This window comes from Hydra viridissima, unplaced genomic scaffold, assembly GCF_058129835.1.
Source record: "Hydra viridissima isolate aposymbiotic clone 2 unplaced genomic scaffold, HvirCarnegie_v1 scaffold_4, whole genome shotgun sequence".
Classification (NCBI taxonomy): domain Eukaryota; kingdom Metazoa; phylum Cnidaria; class Hydrozoa; order Anthoathecata; family Hydridae; genus Hydra; species Hydra viridissima.
In genome coordinates, this window is record NW_028324303.1 from 7,371,133 (window position 1) to 7,388,847 (window position 17,715).

The 17,715-nt window shown below is 28.4% G+C and overlaps 2 protein-coding genes across 7 annotated transcripts in view; one reads left to right on the forward strand and one right to left on the reverse strand.

Moving 5' to 3' along the window:
- Positions 1-17,715, reverse strand: part of LOC145182799 (DNA helicase MCM9-like) — a 169,116-nt gene that overhangs the window by 42,233 nt on the left and 109,168 nt on the right. For all 6 annotated transcript variants that reach the window (XR_016451644.1, XR_016451645.1, XR_016451642.1 and 3 more), the window contains exons 3-7: positions 16,970-17,053; positions 12,617-12,696; positions 12,442-12,510; positions 9,073-9,165; positions 250-283 (exon numbers count right to left, since the gene is read on the reverse strand). Coding sequence is in view for 2 of the 6 variants with exons in the window: in XM_090084636.1 (XP_089940762.1) it covers positions 250-283; positions 9,073-9,165; positions 12,442-12,510; positions 12,617-12,696; positions 16,970-17,053 (360 nt within the window). In the remaining 4 variants the exon portion in view is untranslated. The remainder of the gene's footprint in view (positions 1-249; positions 284-9,072; positions 9,166-12,441; positions 12,511-12,616; positions 12,697-16,969; positions 17,054-17,715) is intronic.
- On the forward strand, positions 4,565-6,806 carry LOC149889628 (uncharacterized). Its single transcript, XM_090085952.1, has one exon. The coding sequence runs from the start codon at positions 5,142-5,144 to the stop codon at positions 5,769-5,771; it is 630 nt and encodes a 209-aa protein (XP_089942078.1). The 5' UTR covers positions 4,565-5,141; the 3' UTR covers positions 5,772-6,806.

Below are 17,715 nucleotides of genomic sequence, written 5' to 3' on the forward strand. Positions count from 1 at the left end.
TAGCCGGGTATCTCTATCACATCCAGCATCATTAAGGTTTTTGAATGATCTCTTAGTACCAACAAATTTTTTATATTACCATTGTCTAAGATTGTTAAAGTAAAAAATCAACAGTTAAAATTTATTGATTTAATGATCTTTATTATTTAACTCAAGCAATAATAAATAATGACATCATGTTTGAATGTTATCAACTATTAATCTTATTTTTAAAAATCACACTATTTTATAAAACTAGAATAAACTTACTTTGTTGCAATGTCTTTTCCATGAATATTATAACCTATCAACAAAAGGTTTAAACTTCACTAACAAAATTATTGTTGCATACCAATATTGAGGTTTTTTTAAAAAACAAAAACAACAGAAGAAAAAGAAATATGTAGAGAGACATTAAAGTTTCAACAAAAAACAAATCATAAATATGTACTTTTTATAAAATAATAAAAAAATTACTTTTATGCTTGGATAACTGACAGCTAAATTTTAATTTAATTTATTTTTAATTTAGATTTAAAATTATTTTTGTTAAATTGATACTTAGAGCTATATTACTGTAAGGCAGATAATTATTATTCCAGTTATCATCGTATTATTATTGCAAAAATAAAAAAATAATATTAGTAACCAACAACAACAACACCTGCTGTTGCTGTTGCTATTGCTACTGCTGCTGCTGCTGCTGCTGCTGCTCCTACTACTACTACTGCTGCTGCTGCTGCTGCTGCTGCTGCTGCTGCTGCTGCTGCTGCTGCTGCTGCTGCTGCTGCTGCTGCTGCTGCTGCTGCTACTACTACTACTACTACTAGTACTACTACTTTCTGATTGACCACACTCCCAGTTTCTTCATTCTTTTTTATAATACTTTTGAATATTTTTCTTACCACAATGTAAATATTGCTGATCATTTTTATACTGATAATTCGTGTTTTCTTGTCATTTTTTATTTTAAAATGTCAACTTTAATCAAAGTAACTACTATACTAAGAGATTTACAACCTCCTAAATTATACAACAACTTAACCTTTTGAAATATAATATATATGAAGAATAGCTAAATGTTTATGTTTCTTAGTATCCTTAACATAAACATTGTTCTTGAAAATCACATATTACAAAAAAAAACAACAAATAAATAAATAAAAGAGATGTAAAATTTAAGCACTTTTTAAAAAATCTCAATCCAATTCAAACAACTTTGGACAGTAACTTTGGACAGATACTACACAGACAGTGTATTATCAATTATCATATATATATACACTACCGTCATAATAATTTGAATAACAACTATCATATATACACTACTTGGAAAAAGATAAGGGTAAAAAATAGCTACAATAGGAATGATTGATATACTCTGAAAACTTAGATTTAAATACAAAAATCTCATAAATTGAGTAAAATAGAACAAATTTGCTTAATTTAAGATAAATTTAAATTTTGTAAAAGTTCTCTGACTTTTACAAGAAAAACATATATCATGGTTAGAAAAATGTTACGATAGTGAGAATAATTTAACATGACAAAACTAATTCAACTCTTTAACTTATTTGTGATCTTAAGTGTGCTAATGCTATATGTTTTAAGTTCCTATTTTAGAAAACTTAGTTCCTTAGCTTAATGAAGATTCTGGTTCTCTTTTAGAAGATTTGGTACCTGCACTCAAGCTTTATGTTTTGGTGAAAAAGTTAGCTCCATTTTTTAAAAAAATTTCAGCTCTTCTTTAAGGAACAGCTGGAATCTTATTATATCATTTGAACTCATGGCTAAGGGATATAATGTAAACAAACAACTTAATCTAATTGATAAAATAGAGGGAGATATTGGTGCACCGGAATGAATGAGCTTTTACCTATTGTTAAGAAAGTTAAATGTATTAAAAGATAACTGTTTTGTTATGTAAAAAGGTGTATGCTATACTGAGTGAGTCATAAAAGCATTCAAATAATCTTTTGAATATTCAATAATGAGAAGGATTCCTTTAGGAAAATTTTAAACACATTGTATTCATATTTTTGAAACATCACAGCATGTACTTCTGCTGCAAAATTCTACTGAATATGGAAGTTTTCTTCAATAATCTGGATAGGCATAATATCATCTAGGTAAGAAGACTTGGATATGGAGATGAAGACAGAGTAGTAGAATTTGCAACTCACAACAAATAAAATACTTTGAAAACATGCAATTATTTTAACATGCAAACCAAAAGCCATTAATTTTAATGTAAATAGAGTTTAGTTTAGTAGTATGTTATTTAAAAAAAAAAAAGTCCATAATTTTTCAACATCCTTTTTAACAACAACCATGAGGACAACCACAGGCTAAAGATTGCTAATAAAATACTCTGGCTACAAAACTGACAACAAATACAATAAGTTCAAAGAGAAAAAATTTGGGGTTTGAGAAACCTATATTTCCTATGGTTGTGAACAACTTGGCTATATTTCACCATGTTACATAAACAGTAATATTCTCAATGTACCTGTTAAATAATGACAAAAAGAAAAAATTTTATTTAGTGTTGAGAATTTTACCAGAATTATGGATTACTGGTTTTCGGTAAATTTTTATCCAATTACCGGTAATGACAGGTTTTTCCCTGGATGATGATTTATTGCAAGTACTTTTGTGTTTTTAGTTTACAAAACTTTGATAGAAATGTATGAAATAAATTAAAGATTAATCTGTCAAAGCATAAATAAATATTCATAAAAGGAAAACCTTTAGTAACATTTATATTTATTAGAAATATGAGTAGGGAAGACCAGGGCATGTTGGCCCTAGGGGCAGGATGGCTCTTTTGAGTTAGTTCTCTGACTATGTGCTTTGGCGCGCTAGGAATCAAGGGGAAGGTTGGCAGCACTCCTCCCCTCATTCCTCAGAGGTATTACAGATATCTGAGCACAGTTGCCAGTGTTGTATCTTTTTATCCATTTTGGATAAGCTGAAGTATATTTTGAACAGTTTGCTTGATGTGTTTGTGTTCACTAGTCTTCGACAGTAGTGCTATAGGAAAGTATCTTATTTGAAGTTTAAAGTCTGAGGATTATTTTAATATACAATCTTACACAGTATCTGTTGATGGGTTAAGAAAAAAATAATTTTTACTCTAAACATGGTGATGGGGCAGGTTGACCCAGCACAAACGAGGCACGTTGGCCATGTGGGCTAACATACCCCCGCTTATGCATGCACATTTTTTAATTCATATTAAATTGTTTGTGATGGAAAAAAGTGCCAGTGATAGAATGTTTTATTAAAACGCAAATCTGATTGAGATTTTTTCAGCCAGTTTCAAAACATTAGATAAGAATTAAGCCTAATAAATCAATTAGGTATTTAATAATTTTGCTACAATCTCATACTATGTAGAGAATATGTAAATTTATGTAAGAATGTAATAACAGTAAGTAAATTTGTTTTTGTAGTATTAAAAAAATTAAATATGTAAATATGTAATATTAATAAGTAAATATTACATACTTAAAAAAGTTAATATGCAAATATAGTACCTAATTGTAAGTTTCAACACACATCAGTTATAAACCAACTTTCAAATATGTTAGGGCAGATATATCCTTAAATAATTGGACATTTAATAATTTTGTTAGTGCAATCAAGGTCTCATAGTGTGTAGGTAATGAAAAATAATAACTATTTACTGTATATTATATATATGTATGTATGTATATATATATATATATATATATATATATATATATATATATATATATATATATATATATATATATATATATATATATAAATCTTTTATATACATCTTATATATCTTATATATATATATATATGTGTGTGTGTGTGTATTATAATATGAATACTTAAATTAAAAAACATAAATAACTAACATGTAATTAACATGAAATATATTTAAAAAAGTCACATTTAATAAACTTTAAGTATGTAATATAGTATTTAACATGTAAGTTTTACAACAATTCTTAATAATAATGTACAATTGTATAATCAAAGTATAATGTAAAATTATACTTTGAATATATTTTTAGATCTAACTAAAAGTGGTGCAAAACTATGTTCGCAAGTCAGAGCAAGGAAAAGTATTGCAAGATACAATGTTGCTTGCAGTAACACAAGTTACAGAATACAGAAGATCAATAAGAAAAGTTAGTACGGAGTTCAAAATCCCACGAAAGACTTTAGGAAGGTATTGCATTAAGTATTTCCTTCCATTCAAACTGAGGTGATTCATGAGAACTCAGTGATTCTTTCATTTCCTGATAATAAAAATGAATGCCAGATTGTTGCTACTGTTGACATGCCTAAGCCTAATGAAGTTAATGAAGTAACTACTATACTAAGGGATTTACCACCTCCTAAATCAAACAGAAAACTTTGGAACAAGTTTGGCTATGCAAAAAGATTTCAGGTATATTAGTTTTTGTGTTTAATTACTGATTTGAATCTGATAGTTTGTTTCTATAAGATAAGTAAAGACCCATGCACTCATTGTTAACTGTAAAACACAACTAGAATAATTAAAAAGAATGTTTATGCAATATGTAGGCTAATTCTATTTTATTTAGGTATTTGAACCTGAGCAGGAAGACTTGCTTGAGCAATACCTTATGAAAGCAAGTGACATATACTATGGTCTTTCTCCTAAAGAGGTCAGACGATTTGCATATACATATGCTCTTGCCTGCAGCAGAAAAATTCCCCAATCATGGACAAAGTTAGAAATTGCAGGGTGTGATTGGTTTGCAGGATTTTTGAAGAGGCATCCAAAACTTTCTATTCGTTCTCCTCAAGCAACAAGTTTAGCACGCTGCACTAGCTTTAATCAGCATAATGTTAAAATGTTTTTTGACAACTTAAGTAGTGTTTTGACAAGGTTGAAAGTGATATATGGAATATTGATGAGACTGGAATTACAACTGTGCAACAACCAAACCGTATTGTCGCTCGTAGAGGCTTTCCCCAGATAGGTCGAGTAACATCTGCTGTAAAAAGGAGCATTAATGACTATGGCTTTGGCAGTTAATGCAATTGGCAATAGTGTGCTCTCATATTTTATCTTTCCAAGAGTTAACTTTAAGTCCCACTTTATTTGTGATGGACCAATAGGTTGTGATGGATCAGCTCATTCCTTAGGCTGAATGACAGAGAAAAATTTTATAAAATTTATCAAACATTTTGCCATTCACACATGTTGCTCAAACAACCATCCTCGTCTAGTTTTGATTGACAACCACAGCTCTCATCTTGATGCACCAGTTCTTGATTTTTGCAAAGAAAATGGGATCACATTTTTATCCTTTCCAGCACACTGTAGCCATAAGCTACAGCCATTGGATAGAAGTGTTTATGGCCGTTTAAAAAAGCTTATTAACTCAGCGTGTGATACGTGGATAACTATAAACAAACGATCTATGACTATCTATGATGTACCTGGTATAGTAAGAACAGCACTTCCTAATGCTATAACTCCAAGGAACATAATGAGTGGCTTCCAAGTAACGGGAGTTTATCCTTTTAATAGAGATGTTTTTTCAGAAAGTGACTTTTTGCCGTCATATACATCAGATAGATCAAATCCTGATGTTGATTTCTCCACTGCAGATTACAACACTTCCAAAGAGACAAATCTCAATAAATCGACTGCCTCTCTGTCTACTTCAAAGAAAGAAAATTTTCCAGATTTAAATGAAATACCAGGTGCCACTCCTAACCCTTTACTTTTACCATCTCCTGAAGAAGTAAGGCCTTTTGAAAAAGCTAAGCCTTGAAAACAGAGAATAAATAGGCCTAAAAATCAGAAACGAGTTTCTGGTATATTAACAGATACCCCTGTTAAGAAAGCCTTCGAACATGAATAAAAAACATTAAAAGAAAAAAAAAAAAATAGCTTTGAAACTAAAAAATTAAACAAATACTAAAAAGCTATTCTCTACCAAAGTAGGTAATCCAGATAATTCTAAAACCAGCAAGATTCAATCTTGTCCAACTAAGAGAAATAAACCAAACAAGAAAGATGAGAAATATGACATTGAAGATGAGAACAAAGATGCTTTGTGTTTTAGATGCCTCAAACCTTTCTCAAACAGTCTTCCAGGTGCAGAGTGGATTCAGTGTTTAATTTGCCATCATTGGGCACATATGACTTGTGTAGAAAAAGAACTCAAGGGTCTATTTTAAGAATGTTTATACTGTAATGATCTTTTAGTCCCATTAGATGAAGACAGTGACTAATCTGTTACCAGATATTATATTGTATGTAACCATGTTAAATGCTATGATAAAATGATGATTGTTCATTTATACAATGTGCCCCTTACTTGGGGTAAGTTGGCCCATGGGTTGGGTAAGTTGGCCCAAGTAAGAGGGCACATTGGCCCAAGGAACATCACCTTAAATAAAGCATTTTAAAGATTTTCACAAGTTTATTTAAGCTTTTAATAAAAGATTTTTTTATTTTATATAGTTTTAGCAACCTTCTCCCATAAAGAAACAAAATAAAACACGAAATGCAAAAAAGTTAGGAATCAAAGAAAAAAAAGCAGGCTAATGTGCCCTGGTCTACCCCCTACTGTATATTTATTAGCAGTCTTGTATGAAAATATTTTTGACTGATTAATCTTTAATTCAATAACAAAGAAATATGTTTACCAAAAAGTCCTCAGTTTGGGATTACAAAATGTGGTCAAGAATCTGCCATGTGTAATATATGTAAAAAAGCTGTGAGAGAAAAACAACAAAGCAATTTACTTGCTTTGTTAAGATATTTGAAATCACCTGACTTAGTAGGAAAAATAGATGATCTTTTGTCAGTTGCTTTAAATGATCTTTTGTCAGTTGCTTTTGTCAGTTCATCAAATCCTGAGGTCAACAAAACTATCTCTTGAATAAAAATTAGATTAGAATATTAGTCAGCCTCTTGTTGAAAGGATAGCAGTGATAAAATATTCAAGTCATTCTCCTAAAAGTTCAACCCGCCTGGAAGTAATGGGAAAAGAAAGTGCTGACAGTAAAGTCTTTAAAACAATTTAATGACTTTACTGTCAGCACTTGAAACAATTCCTTGGTAGTTTGTTTTCTAAAAGGTTGTTTTTTATATTGAATAAGTAAAAAGATGAAAAATTAAAAAGTAAAAAATGATATAATTTTCACTTCTTTTATTTAACTTTTCAGACGGTAAAAACCGATAATTAAATTAAAAAAGCGGTAAATTTTTCCCGGAAAAAAATCACGATTTACCGGTAAATTTTAACCGGTAAATTACCGGTTTACAAAAAATGTGATTTCTAGTTTATGCAGTGTAAACAACTCTGCTGAATATGGAGTAAAGTTTTGTAGTAATTTTGTTGGAATTCTTAAAAACGAAAATAAGTTCCAGGGCATTTTACAAGTTGTAGAAAACAACAGAAATATGTTACCCAACCAAAGAATAAGGCATTCAGATGGTTAAGCTTAAAATGAATTGTCTATTTCTTTTAATTTTGATTTAATAGAGTTAACTCTTTAATATGATTCATACATTGTAAATATAACATCAGCCTTTTTTGGTTTCATAAAGTTTTTTGAATTTCTTACTTTAAACTATAAATCTAAAGTCGAAGTTTTTGAGATAAACACATACCACATAAGACATGTACCAGAAAAAATCTGCGCGGACATTATAAAGGATATTTATCTAACTATTGTATTTCGATATTGAATGTTATATATATTTTAAAAGTACATATATTAATATTATTAGATTTCACTTAAGAAAGTTTGTGACGTTTTGTACATGCACGCACTTTGCGTTTTACACTCGACATCAGCTTTTGCAGTCTTTGGCTAGACTTTCTTGGAAGCTCTGATCCATTTATTTTTGAAGTCTTTAATGTTTTTGGCTTCTTTTACATTGAACCTTAGTTTTCTTTTGACAAGAGCGTAATATCTTTCGATAGGACGTAGTTTGGTACAATTTGGTGGATTGCAGTGTTTTTCAACGAAATCTACTTTATGTTCTCTAAGCCAGTTTAAAGTTGTCACAGAGTAGTGACATGATGCTAAATCGGGCCTAAAAAACGGGTTACCCATGTGTGTTCTTAAAAACGGCAAAAGACGTTTTATTTTAAAAAGACGTTTCTTGAGGCATTCTTTTATGTATTTTTTGGTGTTAATTGTTCCCGTAGTCACAAAATAAGAGCTTCTTTCACCACATTCACAAATTGCTTGCCAAACTAAGAATTTTTTAGCGAATTTTTGCATTCCAATGCATTTATAGTTGGAATTCAGTTTCTTGCGATTAATTGCTAAATAATATTGGTGTCCTGGAAGAGATCAGAAATATGCAGCACAATAAGTTTCATCGTCAATAATCAAACAAGATTTTTTAGCACATAATTTTTTATAGAGCAGCTTTGAACTTCGAATTGCAACATTTTCTTGCTTTTCTTCACGACGAGGAACTTTTTTCTTTTTATAAGATTTATAGCCACAATTTCTCTTTACTCTTTGTATAGTGGAAGCAACTGTTTTAAATTTATTCGCTGAAGTTCAAACAGAAATCTCCGGTTTTCTGTCTAAAGCATCTTTTACTTTTTTACCAAGATCTCGTCTAACAAAACATTTTTTCTTCCACTTCCTGATTTTTTTTATGATTCTACCAGTGTCCTTAAATCGTGATGCACCAGGATTTTCAACGAGAAAATGCAAAATTTTTTCTTGCTTCTCATCTTGATTTGATGACATTTCAATTAAAGCTAATTGTTTTTAATAACAGAGTTGTTTAAATTTGAATAACATTAATACAATGACATTTTAAAACAATTAGCTATTTTAAATGATGTACGGTTTCCGTAAACACCACATCGGAACATGCACAGATTTTTTCTGGTTCATGTCTTATTTCAGATTAGTCTAATGATGATCTAATTTTGAGAAAAAGTTTTTGTAAAAGTTCACTATATTTTTATATAGTGAAACTAGTCCATATTTAGTTATAAAGTTTTAATCAAATCAATTTTTTTACAGCTAATGCAAGTGTGATAATGTCAAAATAATCTTAAAAACACTAAAACTGAATCAACAAATTCTTACTGTTAATATGCTATTGCCATCATTTGCTTTTACTGCCAACTCTAAAAGTTTTCGTTTCTCTGATAATGCACGATAACCTTCTAGCCAATAAGGCTGGAAAAAAAATATATAGTTCTTCATTGCTATATTGGGAAAAAATATCTCATCATGCATTTTAAATGTAAAACTGAGAAATTAGCACACTTAATATGCTACTGTTATAAAAAAATAAATCCTTTTTATTTTATCTAGATTGAAAAATGAAAAGATTAATAACAGTGTTAGCAGCTCAAATTAATGGAGCATTTAAAAAAAAGTTTTATTGACTAGTTGTTTACAATACAGTGAGAGGCCAATGAAGTTTAAAAAGCAAAATACAATAGTTTAAAAGACTGATAGTGTTTCAGCTAGACATCAGAAAACAAGCATTTGCTCATTTTTTAAAAAACTTTGTCAATTATTTGCAATTGTGTTTAAAAAACTAATAGAAGACAGATAGTAGATCTATAAAAAAAAAACTATTGATTTCAGGTTTTAAAAGCAGATGCATGATATCAGTATTAGACTTTAGTAAGCTTAAACATCCATAATAAAACAGAAATACTGATCCAAGCAGATATCAGTTAAATTATAAAAACTGAGAAAAAAAGAAAACTATTTAATTGACATTAAAAAATCTTTTTTTTTTAACTGACAAAAAAAACAACAAAAACAAACAAATGCAGAGAAAGTTTTTTTTGGCAATTACAAAGATTGTTGGTGCTTCCACCAATCAAAATATTGTGGGTTGCTTACTTATTGAATGAGCAGTTTTTTTTACCCCTGGGGCTAGAGCTCCTTTTATCTCTAGTGTTGAAATAGTTTGTATTTGTGAAGATGAAAGTAGTAGCAATAGCTATAACGTTTATCCTCACAAGTTTTTGCCTTGGTCAAAAGATTTTGTTCTTGTCTCAGGGATAGATTTTTGAACCTGTGTTTGTGTATAAGTTTTTCAGTTACCATACATTATTTTCCATCCTTGGTCAGCAAATATAATCTAGAATATGGGCTCATAGAATCACACATAGCAAATATTTTTAAATTTCAGCCTTGTGTGGGGAATCTTGGGTCTTGTTGATTAATATTCAAGAAACAAATTTGTTCTCTTTAGATTTTCAAACCTTATATACAAACTGTAACTTATAGAAAAGTCAAAAAAAAAAATTGAATTGAATGAAAATAAATGTGAACAAATATAAGATATATAAAACAAAATAAAAGTAAAATTTAATATAATTGCATAGGGAAAAAATTTTAGTTCTTTATAACTAAATTGATTAAGAAACACTATTAGTTCTAGGAACTAATAAGTTTTATAACAGCATGATATTCCAGGCACAGATCCAGGAACTTGTAACTGTGTGGCTAAATTTTATTTTCACGGTTGAAATTTTGATAAAAGATTGATATTTTAATATTTTTTTACAGCATTTATTGATTGAATAAAATGTTGGTAACATATAATAAGAACCGTTGTGGCCATAGCAGGAATCTCCAAAATCTGTAAATTACGGCAGACAAATTTAAATTTTTAGGGATATTCCTTAAGCAAAAAAACCCAAAACTAATGTGGCTGCCACTAAATATAAATTTTTTTTTCGTACCTGTATTCTTTAAGGTAGATAGTTGTAATGCATATCATAATTGACACCATAACATGTTAGAGACAGTAAATAATTTCATTGTTGACTTTATTAAAGTATGAAAATATAATTTTTATTTGAAAAATATAATTTCCAAACATTTATCTAACCCAAGAACTGTTACAGATAAATGGTTTGGAAAGAACAAATGCTTTTAATAAACATAATAACAAGTTAAGTGATACAACTTTTAATACTAAACTCCTGTTTAATTGCACTGAATAAATAATAAATTTCTTCACTTAAATCCAATTATGTGAAATAAACCTTTTACCATGTTTCATTTTATCTGTCTCAAAATGTTTTACATTTACTTATATATTATTGAAAAAATGATTCATAAAAATAAACTTTTTTTTTTCCTCTCTACTTTATGGTGTCTAATGTGGGGCTAAATATAATTCAATCTTTTACTAACATACTTTTTAAATAAAAGTTTCTGCATTGTGAACTTGTAATCTAAATGATAAAATCTAAGAAATGTTTTTTTGTTTTCCAATTCAATCTCAATTTAGCAACAGGTTACAATTATTATGTTTGGTACTGTAGCTTATTTATTGTTGCAAAGGTAGCTGTAATGTAAATTTAGATAATACATAATACTGGATTGTAATAATACTTCCATAAAGTCTAGGGCTTACTTGAAATAAATTTAGATCAATTCAGAATATCAATCAAATATTTTTGCTATTAGTATTTAAACATAAAATGTGACATGTTTTATTTTTGTAATATACATGTTTATTTTTTGATAGTATCTTTATTATACATCATTAAAGTTTTTTTGGACTTTTATTAAACAAATAAACTAAAGAAAACATAGTTTATTTGCTCAAACCAATTTTTTAAATGTAATTATTAGACAACGCTAATAAAAACAATAACAAGAAATGGATATATTGACTGTTATCTTGATGTGTACATATCAAGCTTCATACAAAATTGTTTGAAGAATTCATATAATTCCATTTCCAAAAATAGTAAAAAAAGTTTAAAAACATTTAATAAAGATTATACAGAATATCTAAAATTTCATTTTCCTCAACTTTTCCTTTGTAATTACTTTACTTTTTCTTAATTTGTGACAAATAAAAAATTACCCTGACCATATTTACTGTTACTATTACTGTTACTACTGTTACCATATTACTGTTACTACTGTTACCCTGACCATATTTACTGTTATATAACTAAATTTAAAAAAAAAAAAGAAGAAGCACAATAGCAACTTTGAAAAAAAAAAAAAAAATTATATAGAAGACAATAAATTTATATGGGATATAAATTTGTTGTACATGAAATGTATTACATGAATTATTTGTAACATGAAATGTATTACATGAATTGCATTCCACTGATAAGTGTTTTCTAAAAGGTTATTTCTTTTATATGAATAAGTCATTTTCCAGTCACTTTATTTCATTAAGTCACTTTATTTCATAGAGTTACTCTAAGGTATCTAATTAGGAGGTATCATATTATTTAAAGAAATCTTTAATGAAACCATGTTACCCCAAAAAAAAGTAGATAAATAAAAAATTCAGAAAAAGATCTGCAGAAAATAGGAGAATGAGACAAAAAAAAAGTTCCCCACTGTCCCTAGACAACTTCCTGTGGATTCCTTTGTATATAGTACACCTTTTTTTTTTTTTTTTTTTTACTTTTTAATGATCATGTTGGTTAAAAATGCTAGGTAAAAAAGCTTTACTTTGCCTTGAATCATCCTTTGCACTGTTTCCTTCACTGGTAGTCTGACCCAACGATCTTGCTTTAGCAACTATAAAATATCAGCATACAACTTGTAGGTTTTTTCATATGGTTTTAAAAATGAAAGACTATGAAACTTTGTGTTATAATACTTTTAAAATTCAAAATGTCTTTACTTCTATTGCTTTCTTTGCAGCATTAAGTTCTTCTTGAACTTTCTTCAAAACAGATGAAGCATGAGTATTTACTTTCAAAGCTAAGAAAATGTAAAAAACCATTGCAAAAATTGAAGTTTTTAGTCAATTAATTAAAACAAAAAACTGTAAAATTTAGAACTCTAAATCCACATAAAATTAAAAATTTGCTAAAGCCTTTTGAAATAAAAGAAAATTTACTGCTTATAAAATGAGTTTGAACAACTCCAGAACTACATAAGGTAATTTTAACAGAAAGTCACAGCATAAATTAACAACTTTAATTTCAGTTTACAAGGATTTATACTATATTAGCTGGGTGCTTACAAAAACACATTGGTTTTCATAGATGACAGTTGCATTGACATCTAACTGCTACGAAACCCAATGAAATACTCTAACCCCAAATAAATATATTTTAAAAGAGTTTTTTTAATTTAGTTAATTGAACAAGTCAAAAATGTTTTTATCTATTATTATAATTTTTTTTTTTAAAAAAAAGGAATGTCTATCTAGCTATGGCAAAACTTAAAGAAGGAAATTGTTTGTGGTGAGCAACATCTAAAGGCTTACCTTCTTTTGGAACTTCTTGTTAATTATGATAATTATGAAAAATTGAAAAATTAAAACTCTACTTAAAAGTCATTAACTAATAGCTGTAAATGAAAGAAAACTTTAAATGGATAAGTTATAAGTAAGAGTTGTTTTTAACTTTGCTTAAAACTAATAACAGAAGATAATCATTTTTCAAATCCAAATGTTTATAATACATTTAAATTTCTTATAAAAGTACTATCAACTAATTTCACAAATCTATTATAATATCATAGCTAATTGGTTTCCTTAGAGTGTATACATATTTTTTGCTTTGTTTATTTTATTTTGTGGATTTTGCTATTTAGCATTTTGAAAAGTATTATATTTTTTGGAGATTTAGTATTGAGTGGATCACCCATAGGAAAATAAATATCTTGGTTTTTTTTTATTCCTTTCTTTTTTTTCCCTGAGTTTTGTGCAAGTGTAAAATTCTTAGTTAATTTTCCAATGATACATTCTTTTTTCATTTTAGTTTTAGTTTCTCAATATTCCTTTTTTCTTGCATATTCCTAAATAGAGAAAACTAATAAACATTACTTTACAAAGGTATACTTGTTTGCTTTGATTTGATAAGTGCTTACATTTTGTTACTTTATAGCTGATAATAATTAATAATAATTCTTTTCAAGTATATATGTGTGAAATTGTAAAAAAAATCCTGATGTATTATTACAGCAAAGCTGATAACTCAGGCATGTGTTAAGGTCTGTCTTGGTCAGAAAGGCCAAATACTACAACAAGAGAAGAATAATTTGTGGCTGTAACCAGCAAAATAAATAAATTCACAGCACCAGAAACTTGTGTTGAAGTTAACAAAACTAGGAATAAGCTTGTATCTTTTACTACAAATAAAAGATGTCTATAAGAATCTAAGCTGTTTGATCAAGTTGCTGTCAGAGAATATTTATTTCAGCCACAAAAAAAGAACAAAAATACTAGAATGGGTTCTTGCTCACATTAAATGGATATTTAACTTTCCTGAAAAGAAAATTGTCCTCAAAAAAGTACTCTCTGGATAACAATTTTATCATGTAGCTGAACAACTTATTTGCCTGCATGCTTTGCTACACAGAAATACATCTGAATTTCCATTTTGTGGCTCTAAAGTAGCCCATCATTGAAAAATTCTCAAAATGGATGGATGGACACTTACATACTATGTTTAATCAGTTTTCAAAAAAAGCTAATGAAAAATACCAGGTCACCTAAAAAAAAGATCTCTCAAAGATCAATTTTGTGATACCCAAATGTATAAGAAATTGAAAACAGATAAGGAAAACTAGAGAATTCTAAAATATCAAATATGAATTATTAGAACCTTGAAAGTATAAGACAAGTCTATCAAATTCATCTAAGATGAAAGAGAAATCATTTACATGTGAATAATTTCTCTTTCATCTTAATGTACAAATAAGTTTATATACAATTTTGATATGCATCAGCAACCATTATGCAATTGCTTCAGCACTTTAGTATGTAAGTCCTTGATCTTGGTGTACAGGTAATATTTACACTCTATGATCATGCTTAGAAGGCTTACTAAATGATTTAATTTTCAACTGGTATATGCATTTTTACATACTTTTTATTATCTTAAAATCTACTGTTTTTTATTTAATGGTAAACTTTAAAATGTACAGCTCTAAATTGATAATTTTTATTTACACACAAGGTGGGTTTTTTTTTTTTTTTAGAGTGAAAAATTAGAAAAATAGTTTCAAAACTAGTTTTAATGATAGAATCAAGGATGTCCAGTCCAGAAGCCAATATAATCAAAGATCGTACAGAATCCATGAGAAAACTATCCAGATACATGAAAGCTAGCACAGACCATAAGAAAGGTTGTTCAAATTGAATTACAGTTTTGTTAAACTACTTAAAACTAATGACTCCAGTGTGATTACTTCTACTTTAGTTACTCTTTAAGTAGCTAAAGTGCACTATTAAACCTCAATAAAATGTTTATCAGTCTAAAACAACATATTATCAATCTGGTCTAAACAGTAGAAACATAAACACCAGTATATACAATAGAGTGGTAAAAAAAAATCAATGTTTGAAATCTTAACAAAGGAACCCCCTAAATTGTGCTATTTGACTAAAAAATGACATCTGTTAAGTTTTAGCTAGATCAGACAATTCTAACTCGTGCCTTATTGAGGTTGAAATCTTTAAAAAATTGAGATTGCTTTCTTCACATTTTATTAATTCCATTAAATTATGGCATAGCTATAACCTATATTTTTGGGATATTTATATTTTTACCTATATACATTAGAAAACAGTTGAATTCTCCTATTACACCAAAATGCATAATAACTTAAATACTATTAAAGATGTAATTTTAAAATTAAACCAATTGTAATCTTTGTAAATTGGTGTTGACAAGGTAACTAAATTAGTTAAATCTAACCAATCCGATTGCTTAAATTTAATTAATTTCATTAGTTAATTTTTTTAGAGATTTACATTCCCTTTGTTTATATTCTTTTTTCTTTTAAGTTAGTTTATAAAACCTGATCCTAGGGATCAAGTTTTACAAACTAACTTAAAAGAAAAGAGAGAGAAAAGCAGTTTAGAAAAGTAAAGTTGAAACTTTGGCCTAAAATCAATAATTAATTAAGGGAAATAACACTTATCTAGATAATCTTAACTTAATTATTCTGACATTTTTTTAAATTACAGTTATGTGTTTTATATTTTAGATATAGAAGAGTTTGAATTTTTAGAAGGCAGTATATCAGATGAAGAAGGATTTAAGGATAATGTAGGACATGACTTTCAGTAATTTATTATGAGTAGGAGTATCATTCATTTATCCCAGCAACAATTTAGAAAACAAAGAACAAAACTTGTTCAACACATATTTATAAATTTTAGATTTAAACAGAACTGTTGTACACTGAGATGGGAATTTACTTCCAAATATTTTAAATAAAGAAAATGTCAAGAAAGTTGCAGTTTTAATTAGCTATGGAGAAGAGAAGTTAATTGGAGTTCTCCAATTATAAATTAGCACAAGGAGTACTGTGGATTGTTGTCCTGAAGACCCAGCATCATTTTAAAAGATATTTTTCTATTTTTCCATCAACCTTAATGAAGCATAGGTTAGCATTGTGTGATTGAGCTAAAATTTAACAAATATCTTTTTTTACTCAAGTGGCACAATTTAGGGGGTTCCCCAGTGGTGATTTTCCAGGAAAATTTCTTTTACCTTTATAATTGTAACCATCCTAATATACAGTATGGTTCAGGTCAGACCACAAAATTTTAGAGGTGTGCTATGTGCTATGAATGCCTTTGAAAGTCTAGAAATGCTGGAGTACACAATAAAATTTTTTATAAATATAGTATTTACAACCATTTACAAGTTTACAAAGTTGTTTTTAAAACAAATAGATATCAATATTTTTTAAAATAGATACTTTTAAGTCATTATTAATATTACTACACTAAGGATTTTAAATATGCTTTTTTCATCTATGATTTCATTCTAAAATAAGTTTAAAAAATGCATACCTCTTGTTTTTCTATTTCATTATAATTAAATATATTTATTCAAATATAAATTGTAACTAAACTTTTTTTTTAAATCAGCAACTTAGTATGAAAGTTGAGGTCACTTTTTTAAAATCTATTTTAATTGTACACCTTATCTTGTACACCAAGTTATACAATATTTAAAATTATAAAACAAAACAAAATTACTAAAAATGATATTTCAGTTAAACTTCTTACAATCACAATTCAAAGATGAACTATATTGTGAGGATTCAGATAAACTTGGAGTGACTGTTTGTACTTGTTTGAAATCTGCTGAGCCTGGATAAAAAAATTAATGCATGATTTAAAAAATAGGTAAGGAAAAACTGCTTTTAAAAATCAAAAAAAAAAACAAACTTAAATACTAATGATAATGAAAAATTATATTTGGTCTAGGAATTAATTCGTGCGGTTTTTAATTGAAAATTGAAGGTTTATTTCAAAAACTAAATGGATGAATACATTAATGAAAATAGTGTCCATCGCTAGTCACTACTTTTGACCATCTTTCTGGCAATTTACGAATTCTGTGTCGAAAAAATGCTTCATCCTTAGAAGAGATCCAATCAGAGATCCATTTTTCGATATTTTCTGAAGAAGTGAAGCGCTGTCCAATCAAATCGTTATTCATGCAATCGAACAAGTAGTAGTCAGAAGGAGCCATGTCCGGAGAATACGGCGGGTGGGGTAACACTTCCCATCTGACATTTTCCTAATAGTTTTTTAAAAAGTTTTGCGACATGTGGTCGAGCGTTATCATGCTGAAAAATGAGTTTATCATGTCTGTTACCCCAATCTGGTCATTTTATGACCAGAGCTTGCTTCAAATGCATCAATTGTCGTCGATAACATTCTCCATTAATAGTTTCACCAGGTGTCAGAAGCTCATGATACACCACACCTTTCATATCCCACCATATACACAGCATAACCTTTGCACA